Below are 17,168 nucleotides of genomic sequence, written 5' to 3'. Positions count from 1 at the left end.
GAAAAAAATAAATAAATATATTGAAAAATGCTACTTTTACGAATAATAGTTACTGCTCTCGGTGTGTGTGGATGTTTTTTTTTAATTTATTTATATTTATTTTTTAACCTAATGATTAAGTAAGTGTTTTTAAATAATATTGTTAATTTTTTTTTTAAATATTTAAATGTATTAAAAAAAGACATAAAAAAAACAAAACAAAACAAAATCCAAAACAACTAGCGGAAGCTCTCAACAATGGGAGTAGCACCACCCATATGGGATCCAAATCCCAAAGGGTTGGCCCAAGTGACGAGCCTTGGTCTTGGAATATCACTCCCCTCAAAGTTCAAAGTTCAACACTTCATAGATGCAAACAATTCTTTGAAACCACATCTTCTGGTGAAAAATAAAAATATAACAATTTAATCAATTTCGTCTAGAGAAACTTTTGAGGATACGATGCACAGGATTGAAATTTACTCTGCATGGATGGGTCCGAAGGGCCATGCCTTGGAGAGGTTTCCCGACATTAAAAAAAAATATATGGAATCTACGTAAAAAAAATTTAATTTTTTAATAGTTGACTCCACACTTTTTCAAAATAATTGCATGATACTTTCGCACTCTATGACTGTATGTAGTGTTACTCAAACCATCTTGATCACCTTATTTCAGACTTTAACAAAAGCAAGAGATATTCTGCCGTATTAAGTGCAAAGAATACAAGAAACATCAACATATGGCAATAAATCTATACGTGTATAAACTTTAGGAGGTTAGATTTGAAGTCTAATCTATTGCCAGCTCTTGTGAAGGATCTTGCAACGGGCAGATCATAAACAGGGCCGGAGCCGTAAATAATAATATCTGAACTGCCAATGCATAAAGAAAAACACCAGCTATGCTGTCGTGCGTCAAAGTTCATGCAGTGTGACCCAAGTTCATTTGCAACTCCTGCAAACTTCTTCTCCCATGACATAATCTAATTACTCATTGGGTATACGAACAACTCCTCCAGTTAGTTCTTTCTTAATCAAATTCAAAATGTCTGAGACCTGAGTGGAGAAAAGAACAATTAATGAACACAAGGATGATAAAACTATGTGTCATTCTCGTTATGAAATGAACAATACTCTAAGAGACGGGTTACCTCAAAGTACCGCTGCGGAGTTGGTGAATGCTGATGCAGTCTTGTGTATATCTTCTCGAGTAGACCTAGAAGCACATCCACTTGATCACCTAGCAAATCTACCTATATCCCAACAAAGAAGCAGGATTTTGAGGAATGAAATGCAGAACAACACAAATCAAGATCTTCAGGACAGTACATGATTAAGAATGAATTGTTAAGACCCACTACATTACAAATAAGGAAAAAAAAGGCTGATTGGGCAGCCTGATCGTTTCTACCAACATGTTCAGGATGGACTTATAATGTGGGAAACGTAAATGTGTATCAGAACCTCAAGTTCAGCCTTCTGCAGATTGTAACATCTCCTAACAAAGGCCTTCCTGTAAAGCAATTCCTTGTTTCTCAGAGAGGCAACAAGCTCAACAAGCGGGTCTAAATTGTGCTTCACCTCTCTCAACCTATAAAGAAGTATTACAGCAACATTATTCGTCATACCAAGTACATCTAATTTTGTGAAACTATGAAAGTACATCTAATTTTGTGAAACTATGTACGTTCATGATTAAGTGAAGTACCTCAAAATGTTCATTCCTAATTTTTCGAGCACAAGATGCTCAAGGTCTGCAAGTGCTTGCTGAAATGCCAAGAGAGTCGAGAAGACAGAATCCACTTCAGTTGATTGTTCCGCTTTATAATAATTGGGTATATGGAAGGAGACCTCTCCAACTTGTGAAACATCTAATATAGGAGTCATCTCATCATGAACGCATTCTAGATCACCAGTGCCTAAACTAGGGCCCAACTCACCTAACAGTGCCTTACTTGTGACCAACTGTTGCGAGAACTTCTCTAGCTTGCTACTTCCTGAGCTTAAAGTGTGTTCCTCTTCAATTAACAGCTTTTCAAATATATTGTTCTCATTCATCTCTTCACTTTTCAAGCTCACAAGGTCAAGGTGTGCAGTTCGTTCCTTTAACTCAGTACTTGCAATTGGCTTTAAATCCTCCACCTGAAAACATTGTGATAGAGAATCTAGTTTCCGAACTAATTTATTCTCAACACTAGCGTTTTTACCATTATTTAACTCCTTATCAGAGTGCAGATCTCCCAACATATTGCCTTGAATTCTAGACTTGCCTTCTCTATGCAAGATGGAGGCATCTCTCACTGCCTCGACAATCACAAAATGGAAGATATCTTCCCTAATCAGACTCTCTACATTATAAGAATCTATGTCCGTCTTGAAATCCTTCACCATCTCGCTGGTGATTGGGAGAAAATCCTCAGGAAGTTTAAACTCTTGAAGTTGACTTAATATAGAACTGGCTCTGTAGGCAATACTTTTGAAGCTCTCACCAAAGACAATTCTATATATCTCTTCTCTGATCAAGCTTGCAGTGTTCTGACCTTCTGTGGTTTCATTCCATTCTTTAAAAACTCGCCGCAAGAAAGCTGTCCATATGCCCTCTCTTACAGAGCCCTCTACACTGCCTAACTCGTCAGTATACCTGGAGTCTTCCACAATCTTATAATCCTTTAATGCCTCGCTGAATGCAAGGAAATGTATCTCCTCTCTGATCTGGGCTTCAATATTGCTGCTCTCAAAGCTCTCATTCCACTGTCCTACCTTTTCCCTGTACAAATATTTACATATACCCTCATGTATCAGGCACTCTAAATCATAATAATCTAACTCAATGTAAAATTCTTTCCTTAGTCCTCTCAGAAGGGTAAAATATATCTCCTCTAATATCATTGCCTTCAGATCTGCGTCTTCTTTTTCTTGTCTCAGCATCCTTATCTCATTTTGTTGCTCTTCATTTACTGCATGAGAATTAAATGAAAATTTATTTATCTTCTTCCAGCCATCTGCCAAAGTATTGATGCTCTCATCAAATTGTGATACCCTTTTCTCGATAAAACTTTCATTTCCATCTACGGATGCATGATCACCAAAACTTTTTCCCATCTTAGCATCCCATTCCATGAAATTGTTCAGTCTCACAACAATTTCTTGGATCCTTCTTCTAAGATTTAGAGGGTCCTTTTCTTCCCTGAGGGATAAAGATCCTTTTTCTCGAAGAATTTCTCGCTTCAGCCTATTCAGATCTTCACTTTGCCTCCGAATAATAGATTCATGACTTTTTATCATCTTAGCCACATATTGGCTTCTACCCACTTGTTTTTCCTTCCCAGTAAGCTCTTCCTGCTCATCTACCTCCCCAACCTTCAAGTAGAAATTTCCAGTTTTGCTGCAACTATCATATTCGGGTGAAAGCATTTCTCTTGCTATATGAGAAATCTTGCGTCCAGAAATTGATGGAGGTGCTGAAGCATTACGGGTCTTAATACCATTCGCCTGCATATCATTTTCTCTGCAAAGGGGCTCGAGTTCTCGACGCAAACTTGCAACTTCATTCATCAAATCTGACCAATGCTCACTCAAGCACACACGAACTTGCTTCTCTTGCTTCTGCATTACTTTTGCTTCAAAACTCTCTTCGAGATTCCTCACTAAGCCTCTAATCAAAATAGAGATGGTATCGTTCTCTATAGACCACCTCCACTGCTGCTCTATTGGCCCCATGTGAGACAAAAATATAGCTTTCTGCATCTTTCCAAAAGCTAGATCTAACGTTTCCTTGAGCATATCTATGTCCAAGCCCATTTGTTCAATCTTTTCATTGTCAAAACCTCTATTTCTTTCCTCCTCAATTAGACTATTATCAGGGCCTAGTTTTTGTTTGATATTCCATACCTGTTGATGCACAGAGTTCTTTAGCTCACAAAATTCACCATCTCTATCTCTATGATCTCTATCCGTATCTATCCGGTTGCCTAGAACAAACTCCTCAATGCCTTCAGTCTTTGTTTTTTCGATCTCAAGGTTAGCACGCAATGAAACCAACTCTCTTTCTTTTAGCTCCAATGCTTGCCTAAGCTTCATTTCATTTCCTGCTCTTTCTGTTAACTCTCTGTCCTTATCGGATATAGCTAGCTGAGATTCCTTTAGACGTCCTTGAAGGTGGTCTCTTATCTCTTTTAGGTCTGCGAGTAATTCCTCGTAATTGCTTTCAAGTATGCAGCCGTATGTCTCTTCTTGTACAAAAATCAGACACCCCTCTAACTGCATTACCGCCAACTCATAGAACTTTGACATCTCATTCAAGCGCTCGACGATCCCTTCTTTTGATTTTACTTTCTCGTGTGCTTTGTCCATTGAATGATGCACAATCGACATCATGGTCGAATCTGTTATAGAAACTCTAAACCTGCCATCCATCCCACCAGCAAAGAACTCATCCATTTTTATACAAGAAACAATGGAATTAAATAATATCTACTCACTAATAACTTTAATGGTCATCTATGGAATGAACAGAACATAATAGAAACAGGCTGGAGAAAGAAACTCGAGCTCTGAATTTGGATGTGTATGGTCACTCTTTTCTCATCGCCCCTAAAAGTGGATGATTTGCTTGACCCATTCTTCCGAACAAGAAGAAAATGGGGGTAAAAAGAAAACTACGAAACTGACCTATTCTAAGGAAGTACTCTAGCCACAAATGGATTCACAAAAAAAATTCTACAAACTGATATGACTTGACATAATTTGTCAAATTATAAAATTACTTTACTATAAAGCAAATCTAATCAATCAAATAAAATCACGTCAGTTTGTATAATTATTTTTGTAAATATAACAATACTCTAAATGTCACATTTTTGTTCACTTTTTTTAAATATCTTTATATATATAAAGTGGCTATCTAACGGAATTTTATTGGTTTAACGGTTTTTGTTGTTTTACCGTTAAAATTAACGCCGTTAGTTACATGAATAAATTAAAGTGGCTCTCTCTTCTTAAAAGTTCTTAATTTTTTAATCTCTCTCTCCCCAATCACTTATGAATAAATTCATAATTATTAAAATTCATGCAGCATGCATGATCCTGTAACCTATGCATTGATGATCATTTATTTATGAGGTATATTAGATATCTATATATATATATTCTATTATATATATCTATATAAATTATATAAATATATATTCTATATTCTATTATATATATATGATCTTTTATATAAATTATAATTTATATATCAATTTATTTATGTGATTTAAAATTTTTATTCATTCCTTATATAAACAAAGAGAAATGTAAAATAATTAAGTTTAAATATATTTACCAACTACATTTATGAATACAATTATCCTAATAAAATATTATTTATTTATCAATTTAAATTCATTATGAAACATTAAATCAAATAATAATATCTTATAAAAACCTTAGTATTTTATTTCTTTATAAAAATTATGTTACTTTTTAAAAATAATCGCTTTATTAAATTAAGAAAACGTGCTATGCACGTTCCTTTACTGTTAACAGTTTATCTCCTGTGCTGCACATGTTTGTTTCAAGATTCTTTTTTTTTTATAAATTCTAAATGCTTTAAAACTGATTTAAGTCTATTTTACTATTTGATGTTAGAATTTATATATTTTTTTTCTAAAAATATTACATTATTATTCAAAATTTTTTCCTTAATAAAAATAATATTTCTATACACTGGACGAACGTCCCTTGGACGTTGCCCAACTACTAGTATATATATATATGTATGTATATTTTGTTCACTTTTGAAGATGTTTAAAAATGCAAATGAGTTAAATAATTTTTTTATTCACAAACGATCGCTCTTTTTCTTTTTCCTTTCTTTTTTGATTTCTTAAAAGTTAAAACCTTTGAATTAAAAGAGAAAAAAAAAGTAGATAACTCATTTGATGAAAAAAAGGGCATAATTAATCAATAATTAATATGAGAAAGTGACATTTTCCTTTCCATAATTTTGTTTGAGGTAAGTGAATTGAATTTTGCTACATACAAGTAAAGTTAGATATTAATCTGTGTACTGATACTGATTACTTTATATTCAAAATTTAAATTAACATTATTTTCAATAAAATCTATTTTTTGATCAATCACATTAGATTGGTGCACATATTAGTGCGCAGTTATGCTTGCAACTAGATTTTTTTAAGAGAATTTGAATGTGAGAGTTGGGTACATGTAGGAGACAGAGAGTGACCTACGTACATACAATCCCATCAGTGCGAATTGTGAGTCGTTACCTTCCCATTAGGAGGGAGTATCGGTCAGTTCGGACTGGCAAAATCGACTTGTGACGCCCCCAAATTCCGTTTGGGATCGGACGGACATTTGAAGCGTCGAGACATGCAACATAAGGTTACCTGCCCCCGTTCATGACATATAAGATGCAATAATCCTAACATGCATATAACATTATGCAATATTCGCAGCGGATAATTTTTTTCTTTAGCAATACTATGCACCAAACTGAAAATATCCCAATACTTAAAACATACTTCATACATAAAGATCCATTGAATAACTAAGATCACAGCACTATTCCAAAATAGTTATGATCCAAAAGTACTGGAGATGCAACTCCATCGTACAAGTAGTAATTTAACTACTATATTAACATTAACGACGCACCGTCGTTCAGTCGACTGTGTCTAGTTGGTCAGCTCCTGGTCCTCCTTCAGGTCCTATAACAAGATCTACCATTCGGGAGGAATGGTAGTTGGGACTACCACAGTGAGATTTGATTACAAATCTCAGCAAGTTAACAAAAAACTTCCACACAGACTAATGATGCATGGATGACAGTAAAAGCATAAATGCATAATCAAATTCATAAGTAATTAAAGAATAACTTAGCGTACAACATAGCATAATTGACATAACTTAAATTGAAACATGAATTGAACTTGACTTAGCATGAACTTGCTCTGAAACTTGAATTAACATAAAAAATACATACTCCACAGTTGTTGTAGCCCCATGTATTCTACGTGTAAATACATACTCCACAGTTGTTGTGGCCCCACGTATTCTACACAAACTTGACTTAACATTAAAAATACATACTCCACAGTTGTTGTGGCCCCATGTATTCTACACAAACTTGACTTAACATGAAAAATACATACTCCACAGTTGTTGTGGCCCTATGTATTTTACGCATCACAATTGTAGTTAAATACATACTCCACAGTTGTTGTGGCCCCATGTATTCTACACAAACTTGACTTAACATTAAAAATACATACTCCACAGTTGTTGTGGCCCCATGTATTCTACACAAACTTAATGTACTCAAGATGAAACGTGACTGGAATACAAAAGGACTGAAAGCTTGACGTAACATAACGTGACTTGAACATAACTTGAAATACATGACCAACTTGAGATAGAAACATTTCGTAACATGGCATAACATATAATAGACAACATATTTAACATGACATATTTGCAACAGTGAATATTACATGACTTGACATACATGTAATAGATGGCATATTTAGCATGACGTACTTGTAATGTACAGTAATACATAACAGAATATATTATGTAACAGATAAAAATTGATGACAGAATAAATTCTGTATAATAGACAATTACATGATAACTTGGCATGGCATGACATATATGATAACACACATACATACACTGTAGTTCTTTTACTTAGCACACATACACAGTAGACTGCTAGTAAGTTAAAAGCTAACTTACCTTGATCTCCGCGTTTCTTATAAAACTTTAAGTGCGATCACGAGGAACTGTAATTAGTAATTCTAAAAGTTAGAACTAAATCACTAATAATTTGAAATATGGAAAATACTAACTTAAAGAGTAAAATTTTCATTTTACTCTCTACATGTGGAAAAATGACCGTTTTACCCATAACTTAAGGATTTTGCATACTAACTCTAAAAGTTTCTAAAATTTACATTCCTCATGTAAATTTTATCCTAAACTTAAATATCAACTCAGAAAAATTTAAAACAAAACACAACTATGAAGAACACACTATGGTTGAAACATCCATAGGTCATTTCCCTTTATTTTTGTTGCAATTCCTTCCAACTTCAAAACTCGTGCTTAAACCAAAATTTTGCAACAAACATCTTCCAATCCTAAGTTCAAAACCATACTTAAAACATCCATTTAGAAAAAGCTAATAATCAACACCAAACTTTTTTGTAAAAAGATCCACTTGAATCACAAGTTTTGACCTTAAATCAAAACATCTCCAAGAATTTCAAAAATCAAATCTTACTTCTAACATATTCATAATATCATCCTAACATCAACCATGCTTTAAATCATCAAACTAAAGTCATCAAAATCACAAAATAAAATTTGGAGTTTTTGGTTTTACACTTAGTCCAAAAACAGAAACTTTTTCCTCAACTAGTTTTGATAAATCTCTTGATCTATGACTTATAAATATATGATCTTCAAACCAAACCATTACATGGTTTAAAAAGATGTCCTAAAACATATACAAGCTTCTAATTCAAGATCACATGGTTAGAAATTAATCAAAACATAAATTTAGCCAAGAATATCCACACTTTGGCTTATCTGAATATCTCTTTGTATAAAATTTCATATCTTTGAAACTAATATCAAATATCTTCAAAATAATAATATAATATGTATATAAGGTGTTTAGGATCCTCCAATAAAATTATCAAAGTCATTAGAATAGGTTTAGACCACCAAAGAGTTAAACTTTCTCAAAACAGAAACTGTTTTTCCTCTTCCAGTTTCTAAGTTTCTAAATCTAAGAAAATATTTCATCAAAACCTTTAATCATGCAAAAATCCTCAACCAATAGTCATATATACATGTTAACAATACTCCATAAAAATTTCGGACCAATATCTATCCATTAGCTTGGTCAAAAACTCCAAACTATAACATACTCTCCAGATTCACGCCCAGAATGACCTTTCTATGGTTAAAAATACTTTTGACCGACCAAATGACCATGGAATGATACGAAAAATACATCTACGGAAACTAGACTCAAAGAGGAACAACTTATATGAAGGAGACTTTATGATAAAATACTTACAAAAGCTTCGAAATGGGTGTGCAAAAGAACTCCTAAAAACTGTCCGAGAGAGAGTGTTTGGTATTCTTTCAATGGAAAGCATAAATGAAGATAATTTCGTGGGGAGGGGTGGCTGGAGATACTTGTGGATAAGATATGGAAGAGATGAGGCTGGAGTGAGAGTTAAGTGTAGGACTCTCTTACCCGAAGTGAGAGTTAAGTGTAGGACTCTCTTACCGGAGTGAGAGTGGAGTGTAGGACTCTCTTACCTAATAATATCTACAAAAATCAACTCAAGATATTTTTACCCAATAATATCCACGAAATTAGTTCAAAATATTTTCTAAATGTGGAGTAGACTTGGAAGAGTAAGGTGGTTAAAATCTTTCCATGTGTATTTTAAATCTATGTTTTTAAGATATTTTTCAAATGTGTATTTTGCTTAGGTATCATGATCTCACACCTTGATTTCCTTCACAATTCCATCTAATGGTTTCTCTTTGTGCTAAGTATCTAATACTATTCATTATGTGTGGTTAAGATATTGCCAAGTATCCAAATAAAATTTCGCTAACCTAATTTGGACATTTCACACTGTGATTTTGAAAACACTGCGTTTAGTACGTTTACCGAGATTACTATTCACTCCAAAAATAAACGTAATAAATTTAGTACTGAAAAATCTTAAATATTCAATTAAGCCTAGTGGTGTAGACTATAATGTATTCTGATACTTCTAACTATCTCAAATAATTAAAATCGCATTTCTGGCACCATAGTGAGTGATAACACTAACTATGTTGACAGGTTAAAACCTATGTGATTAGTCGATTCGTGTAAACTTACGGAATTTTCACGAGGTTCTTAAGGTCAAAAGAAATTCCACAATTGAATTTCTAGCGGGCTGTTACACGACTGGACTAGACATTTTAGTCTGAACCGGAAGTAGGTCTAGTCAATCTCAGTTCGAATTTTAGTGGATTGATTAGCTTTGGTCTAGTCCTTGTTCAGGAATTTTTTACCCCAGACCGAACAAAATGAATAATATATATAATATATTTTATTATTTAAATAATATTTATAGTTGTATATAATTAATTATAATTTTTATCTAACCTAATAGGCTAATATTTATATACTAATATTTATATTAAGACTAAATTACTAATAGTCTAAATTAATTCTAATATACTATTATATAGTTATACAGTATACTAATCATAAATTCATAATAACTAAATCATTATAAATCCATAACTATATCTAATAGTATTAGTATTAGTTAACTTAATATTTAATATGCTAGTATTATTGATAAGATTATAAGACTATTAGAGTATTACTCTTATTTAATAAATTAATATAGTTTTACATAGAGTATTAGTAAATGTGTTGGATGTGAAGACAATGAAGAGATATAGTAAATTAGTAATACTAGTTATTAGTTATTATATCTAGTTATTAGTTATAGTATTAGTACTAGTGTATTATTAGTTATAGTAAATAAGTTAATAACTATTACTAATTTATTATATACTAATAGAATAATAATATTAGTATTAGTGTATTACTAATATATATAATATATATTAATATATATATAATAGTATACTATTAATTTTATATATTTTAAATGAATATCACAATATAATTACATAAGTATTAAACATATTCCCTTGGATATAAAAAAAAAAAAAAGTCAATTGATATACTCTTAACTCTCTAAGTTAGTAATAAAGTAACAATTAACATCATCAATATAATTTTAATTAGTGATTTTTTTAATGAGTTAATTAAATAATACATATTAAATAGTTTACTTAATTTAAATTTTACTAACTTAAATATGTTTTTACTAACTTATTAATTTTTTTATTGTTTAAAAATGAAAATCACATATGATTTTAGTGAGGGATTGAAAACGGCGCCATTATAGTAAAATTGGAAGTAAAGGCGCCATTTAGGTCCAGTCTTAAAGGGAATTTGAAACAGGGTTGCGTCGTTTCACGCAACCCATATATTTTTTTTCCAAATTCGTGTACTAAAATGTCGTTGTTTCACGCAACCCAAATGGCGCCGTTTCAGTACACGAATTTGGGTCTTCCCCCTACCCCCTGATTCCCTCTCATCTCCATTCACTTCTATTTTTCTCTCAACTCTCATCTCAGAACTCTCTCAAAATCCTAGTCCCATGCGCATCCCCTCCAAACCGTAGCCCCTCCATCGCATCCCAACTGAACAACCAGCCCCTCCATCTCAACACATCTCTGAAAGCCCTTGCCATTTCCAGCCCTGTGCGTCGTTTCCTCCCTGTAATACGAGGTGCCTCTCTCTCTCTCTCTCTCTCTCTCTCTCTCTCTCTCTCTCTCTATTATATCTTACCAATTAGTTATTGTTTGTGTTAATTTGATTGATAGTTGTGGATATTAGGCTTATTTATGTGCTGGATAGTCGTGGATATTAGGCTTGTTTGTGTGCTGGATAGTGGTAAATATTAGACTTGTTTGTGTGCTATGGACCACGGTGCTGCCTTTCATAACAATTTGGTTGGTTCTACGGTTCTATTATGTGAATGAAAAAAAAAATTATACTTTATTTTTTCCCAGATTCAAGTTTTGAAGAATACAAAGATTTGATTGGTTTGAAGATGTTTTGCAATTGCACGGCTTTTGATTTCTAACATTACAAAATATATATATATATATATATATATATTAACAGGTTTCATATATTTTCTTTCGACCTGATGATCATTTCAAGATTCATCCCCATTTGCCTCCCTTTCCATTAACGGGTTTCATGTATTTTCTAACTGCTATATAGTTTGATTTTTAACATTTCTAACTTCTAGCTGCTTTTTCTATTGAATCTAGTTTACTTATTTGTTTTTTTTTTTTTTTCTATTTTTTATGATCTCAACCTGATAGTATTCTTGTTTGAATTGCTTAATACTATGTTTAGGTTGTTTCTCCTAAGCTCACCTTCTATGATGGTACAAAATTTTCTTTGTATGACTCGTCCTATGGTGAAAAACTTATTCGTGCAAAATTGGATTTGAGTTTCATATAAGAGCATTGTATTTTCCGTGTGCAATCTTTGTATTTTGTTATGGTGCTTGTCCATAGTGCTCGTGGGTAAAAATATCTTCGAAGGAGTTTTAACATATATTCCAGATCCTCTTGTGCAGATGCAATTTATATGCTTTCACTTTTCTACCCCATTTCTTAAAATATCACTACAAATTTAATTGTTTATTATGATCACGAAGATTAATATAATTGCTCTTTATATCACTTTCATAACAAATCCATTGATTAAGTTTAGGTTTTAGAAAAAAAGATATTAAAACAAATGAAACCAAAGATGCATGCAGCTATCACAAATTCACACACACTATAATATTAATGTGATAACACTTATATATGATAGAAGTTTATTCATGACATGACGTTTTGGTGCATATATATTTATATGGTAAATTAATAATTTCTTTGTTTACATATTACAGAGTATTGTGAAAAGTGAAAAGTATGCACGCCAAATAATGTAGCAGCTGCAAAGTCTAAGAGGATAATTGTTATTTTTTGAATTGATATAATCATGTAAATGCTTTATGCAGCCACTGTTATAGTTTGTTTTTTTTTTTTTTATAAGTAATTTATGCTACAGCCTATTGTTATAATGTTATTTCAATTTCATATTTAAGAGCTATGTATTTATTTAGAGCTTTTGATGTAAATTACTAATATGACTCCTAGTCTCCTACTCTTCTAGACTTCTAGTTCTAGTCTTTTACTATTATTTTTTTTTTTTGAAGACTTTTTAATTTTCAAATTTTGAAACTTATATAATTTTCAATTTTCATTATCTATACTTGTGAATAATTTTTTTCTTTCTTTATTTTAGAAGCCAGATTTGATATATATTACCTTATTTAAACTTATTTAAATTGTTTAGATGGATATAGAAAATTTAAATTCTTTTTGTAATAAAATATTTTATTCAAGTTTATTGGGCTAGTGAGCTGAAAATTAGAATAAGAAAATTAAGACTATTGAGTCAAAAATTGTGGAATAAAAATATTGGACCATTGGCTCATTTGGATCGACCAGACCAATCAGACTGGACTGGATCAATCCTTATTGAGTTCGGTTTGATCCAGTCTAATTCACAAAACCTTCCAAGACCGGCTCTGATCAGATCGAACTCTCCTCTACTTCTCATCCCTTCTAGTTCCAAACATTTAAACAATAGGAAGCAGCTACCATATCGCTAGAGTATACCACTGGTTGTACTGTCCAGATTTTTTTTTTATTTTCTTTTCATATATTTTTAGCACTTTCTTAATTATTAAAAAGAATAAATCAATACATTTAAAATTATTTTCTTAATTATTAAATTAAAAAAGAAACAACGAAGCGGTACAAGTGGGGCGACATTTTCCTTGGGATATTAAAGTTCCAATATTTTATTTAAGTTGACAACTAACTTTTTGGCCACACCTACGGCATGCGATTCCCAAACTATTTTCCTTCCCTTCCAAATTTTAAATTGCTTTGAACAATCAACCATTCTGTCAGCTACGCTCCGCCTACCATCTCAGGCAGCGCGTGCATCAGAGGCGCCTTTCGCCCTGCTCAGAAGCCATTCCAACATGTCCCCGTATACCAACTCGACGTTCTCCTCCGGCTCGCCAATTAACTGGTGCCACATCTCGGGGTAAATCTTGAGAGTCTTATCCTTGCTCGCGGCGCGTTTGTACAGTTCTTCCGCGCACGCCGGGTCGCACACGACGTCTTCCTCGCCGTGGACAACCAGTAACGGAACCCGCACCTCCTCAAACCTTCCCTGCAGCTCGTCGCATACCCTCACCAGCTCGCGCGCCGTACCCGCGCGTGGCCTCGCCACCAGTCTTTTGGGGCTCGCCAACGCCAGCTTCCGCTTCCACTCCTCCTTGAACGAGACCTCCGGCAGGGAGCCCCGGGTGGGAATCACGCGCCAAGTGGGGACCAAACGGGCGACCAAGGATAGGAAGTACTCTAACGGCCATGGCGGCTTGAACTTGGCGCTGATTCCGCACATCGCTCCGTTGAGGATAAGGCCGTCCCAGACGGTGTCCTTGTGAAGCGTAATGAGAAGGGCGATCGCGCCACCGAGGGACTCCGCGTATAGGAAGGAGGGCAAGGAGGGCGCGTGGCGAACACGGAAGGCGTTGAAGAAGGAGATACAGTCGTCGACGACGGGGTTGATATCGGGGATGTGGTGGACGAGGCCGTCGGAGAATCCGTGACCCTGGTGATCGATGGCGCAGACGGCGAAACCGGCTTTGGCAAAGAACACGGCGCTGAGCTGGAGGAGCCAGCTGGACTCACCGGTGAATCCGTGGACGACGGATAGGGTTCCAACGAGCTCGGTTGGAGGGAGTGGGGTCCACCACTGGGTGAAGAGCCTGAGGCCCCTGTCGTTGGTGATGTACTCCGAGCCGTGAGTAACGGAATGGCGCGCATAGAATTCATCCGGAGTCAGCGAGCCAAAGGGACTCTCCTCGTTCGCGTCCGCTATTGGGTGCACCATTCTCCTAGCTATGGTACGCGGGGGTAGAAGAACGCTGTACCGACTCCCGTGCAGAAGAAGTGCAAGACAACATGAGAGAGAGTTGAGTGTGTTTTTGTGCGTGAATATATATGGATCGCACGATTAGAGCTTCGAAGTCTATACTTAAATAGGTTTTTGTTTCCATGGAGGCACAGGTACCATTGGTTAATCCCGTGATTAGGACTGTTCAACCGGGCCGGATCGGAATCCGGTTTAATCCGGGCCGAAATCCGGATTGCAAAACCCGAACCTATGCGGTCCGGGTACGGATTTAAAATCCGAGTACCGGATTAAAAACCCGGTACCCGGTTTCAATTCCCCCCCCCGGGCGCTAAATACCCCCCTTTTGGCTTCTCTCTCTCTCTCTCTCTCTCTCTCTCTCTCTCTCTCTCTCTCTCTCTCTCATCTCAGAAAACCCTAGCTGCCGCCGCTCTCAGTCTCTGCCTGCTAATGCGAAAATGCCCAAAACGATCTCATTTTCATCGGCTTTCTCTCTCGTTTTTATTTTATTTTCTCACTCTCTCTCCCCCGCTCTCTTATCTCTGCGCCGAAAGCCCTCTCTCAGTCACTCCGAAACCCTAGGCGTCGTCCCTCTTTCAATCTCAGCCTCTCCGAAACCCTATCTTTAATTCTTCCCTCTCAAGAGCCCAAGGTTTGTTCTTTGCTTACTCTCTACTTTATCGTTAATCTTCAATTACTTGGGTCTTCACTGAATGATGCTTAATTGCTGTAATCTTATGCGAGATGAAGTAGCTAAGGTCTTTTGGTTTTATATTGAAGTGGGTTTTCAGTTCTCTGTTTTCTAGTCTTTTGGTTTTATATTGAAGTGGGTTGTCTATTCTCTGTTTCCTGTCGTCTATTTGATCTGTTGGATAACTTCAGAGTTGATCTATTTTCTGTTGTCTATTTCCATGAGCGTGTGAATATCTAGTGGCTTGATGATTGGATTGTTGGTTTTGAGCATATGAACTTCACTTTCCATATAGGGAGATAATTGTGGTCTAGCTATGACTGTATATATTTTTATTTGTAATACATGTTATTTCTCTAGATGAAGCATGTTCTAATTAGCTAGCTAGTATTGTTCAACCCATTCACAAATTACCTATTAGAATCCCTGTAAATTCTAGGACTTGTCCAAAAACCATGTCAATTGGTAACCCAATATATGTGTTTATCTTGGGCTGTGAAGATGGTTTGTTAATCTTACTCTATTAGTTATTGTTGGGTTGTCTTATTTCCTGGTTGGTTGTTAGGTTCAATGATCAAACTAGTTATTTGTTGATACACTAGGATGAAACTTGGAGGCCATGTTTGAAAGGGATCCACCTTGCTTGGCTGCTGGCATTCAGAGTTGGTGCTTTCTTTGTGCTCTTAGTATTGCTTATTGTCACTGCTTTGGCAGATGGAGGAGGCATATTTGACTTCTATACTCAGTAAGCTATTCTTTCTTTATGCACATTTAGACATTTTGTAAGTTTTAAAGCAAAGAAAATTAATTGCATAATGTTTATCAAACATTCAAAATTAGAGATGGTTGAGGCCAGAGTCCAGACAATCATATACTGTAATATAATTCAAGATTAGAGGGATGTGGTTAAGGGTGCAAAGGGCATCTTGAAATGTTTAAAATGGAGGTAGTTTCCAGACTTTGTACTCGCATATTCTTTATCCTTTTGTTTGAAGCAAATTGGAACTTGCAAGTATTTGTCCAAATTTGAATATTTTACATGCGTATTGGAATTGCTACCTAAATTGGCCGGGGGACTTGAAATAAATTTGACTTCTTCTAAAAGCAGGGATTCTAAAAGAATTCATAAAGAATTGCTCTAGTATTCATAAAATTGTAGATTATCATACATGAACGTTCTTAAGGGTTTACTAAGTTTAGAAATCTACGAGAAGTGAGAAATGTACACTGTTTATGCTTTATTGTTACAAGCTGGTAATACCTCTTATACATCATACTTCAAAATTAAAACTCTTGGCACCTGGACTGAGTTTTCTGCATGAATATGAAAATGTCTAGGACTCTAGGCACCATGTTCTTCCAACCCAATATCTTCTAAGATTTTTTTGGATTTAGAATACCAACTCATTTTGGTTACAAGATGATGGCTAGTTGGGAAGCTGCTGCAGGTTGTGGAGCACTGGAGGCAATAAAGCTGAGTGGAGGATGATTCCTTTGTGTTTGTTTTGGTGTTTATGGCTTGAGAGAAAAGGGAGGTGCTTCCAAGATATCTGCACATTTTTGTCGATTATATCTCAATGACATCATTTTTATAGACTTCATATCTCATAAAAATATCTTGTAATTTTATATTTTGTAATGTAATATGTAGTAGATTGCATGCATTTTAGTTTTTTATTTTTATATATTTTATTATTCTGGACAATGGTATGCTTTTTAACATTACCTCTTAGAAAAATTTTCACAAAATATAAACGTTAAAAAAAAAAAGGGATGATTTTCAACATTATTTAAAAAATTTCTATAATAAATATATGTTTTTACATAAAGA

The 17,168-nt window shown here is 34.6% G+C and overlaps 2 protein-coding genes across 2 annotated transcripts; both read right to left on the bottom strand.

The window, feature by feature from the left end:
* Positions 1–520: 520 nt before the first annotated feature.
* LOC122289371 lies at positions 521–4,689 on the bottom strand. Its single transcript, XM_043096349.1, has 4 exons — positions 1,690–4,689; positions 1,446–1,572; positions 1,133–1,234; positions 521–1,037 (listed from the first exon to the last, which is right to left on the bottom strand). Exons 1-4 carry the CDS (start codon positions 4,419–4,421, stop codon positions 969–971), a joined length of 3,030 nt encoding a protein of 1,009 aa, XP_042952283.1. The 5' UTR covers positions 4,422–4,689; the 3' UTR covers positions 521–968.
* An 8,730-nt stretch (positions 4,690–13,419) lies between these two features.
* On the bottom strand, positions 13,420–14,827 carry LOC122289364 (caffeoylshikimate esterase-like). Its single transcript, XM_043096343.1, has one exon. It carries the CDS (start codon positions 14,623–14,625, stop codon positions 13,651–13,653), a length of 975 nt encoding a protein of 324 aa, XP_042952277.1. The 5' UTR covers positions 14,626–14,827; the 3' UTR covers positions 13,420–13,650.
* Between the last annotated feature and the right edge of the window lie 2,341 nt (positions 14,828–17,168).

The sequence above is a fragment of the Carya illinoinensis genome, chromosome 1 (genome assembly GCF_018687715.1).
Source record: "Carya illinoinensis cultivar Pawnee chromosome 1, C.illinoinensisPawnee_v1, whole genome shotgun sequence".
In the NCBI taxonomy this organism is placed as follows: Eukaryota; Viridiplantae; Streptophyta; class Magnoliopsida; order Fagales; family Juglandaceae; genus Carya; species Carya illinoinensis.
This window is presented reverse-complemented; position numbering and strand designations above follow the sequence as displayed.

Excerpts from the sequence above, each read along its gene's own strand:
- LOC122289371 (XM_043096349.1), bottom strand. The coding sequence starts at position 4,421 with ATGGATGAGTTCTTTGCTGGTGGGATGGATGGCAGGTTTAGAGTTTCT. Across the intron at positions 1,235-1,445 it reads TGCAGAAGGCTGAACTTGAG|GTAGATTTGCTAGGTGATCA; the intron begins GTTCTGATACAC and ends GTTGGGATATAG. Across the intron at positions 1,038-1,132 it reads CTCCGCAGCGGTACTTTGAG|GTCTCAGACATTTTGAATTT; the intron begins GTAACCCGTCTC and ends TTCTCCACTCAG.
- LOC122289364 (XM_043096343.1), bottom strand. The coding sequence starts at position 14,625 with ATGGTGCACCCAATAGCGGACGCGAACGAGGAGAGTCCCTTTGGCTCG.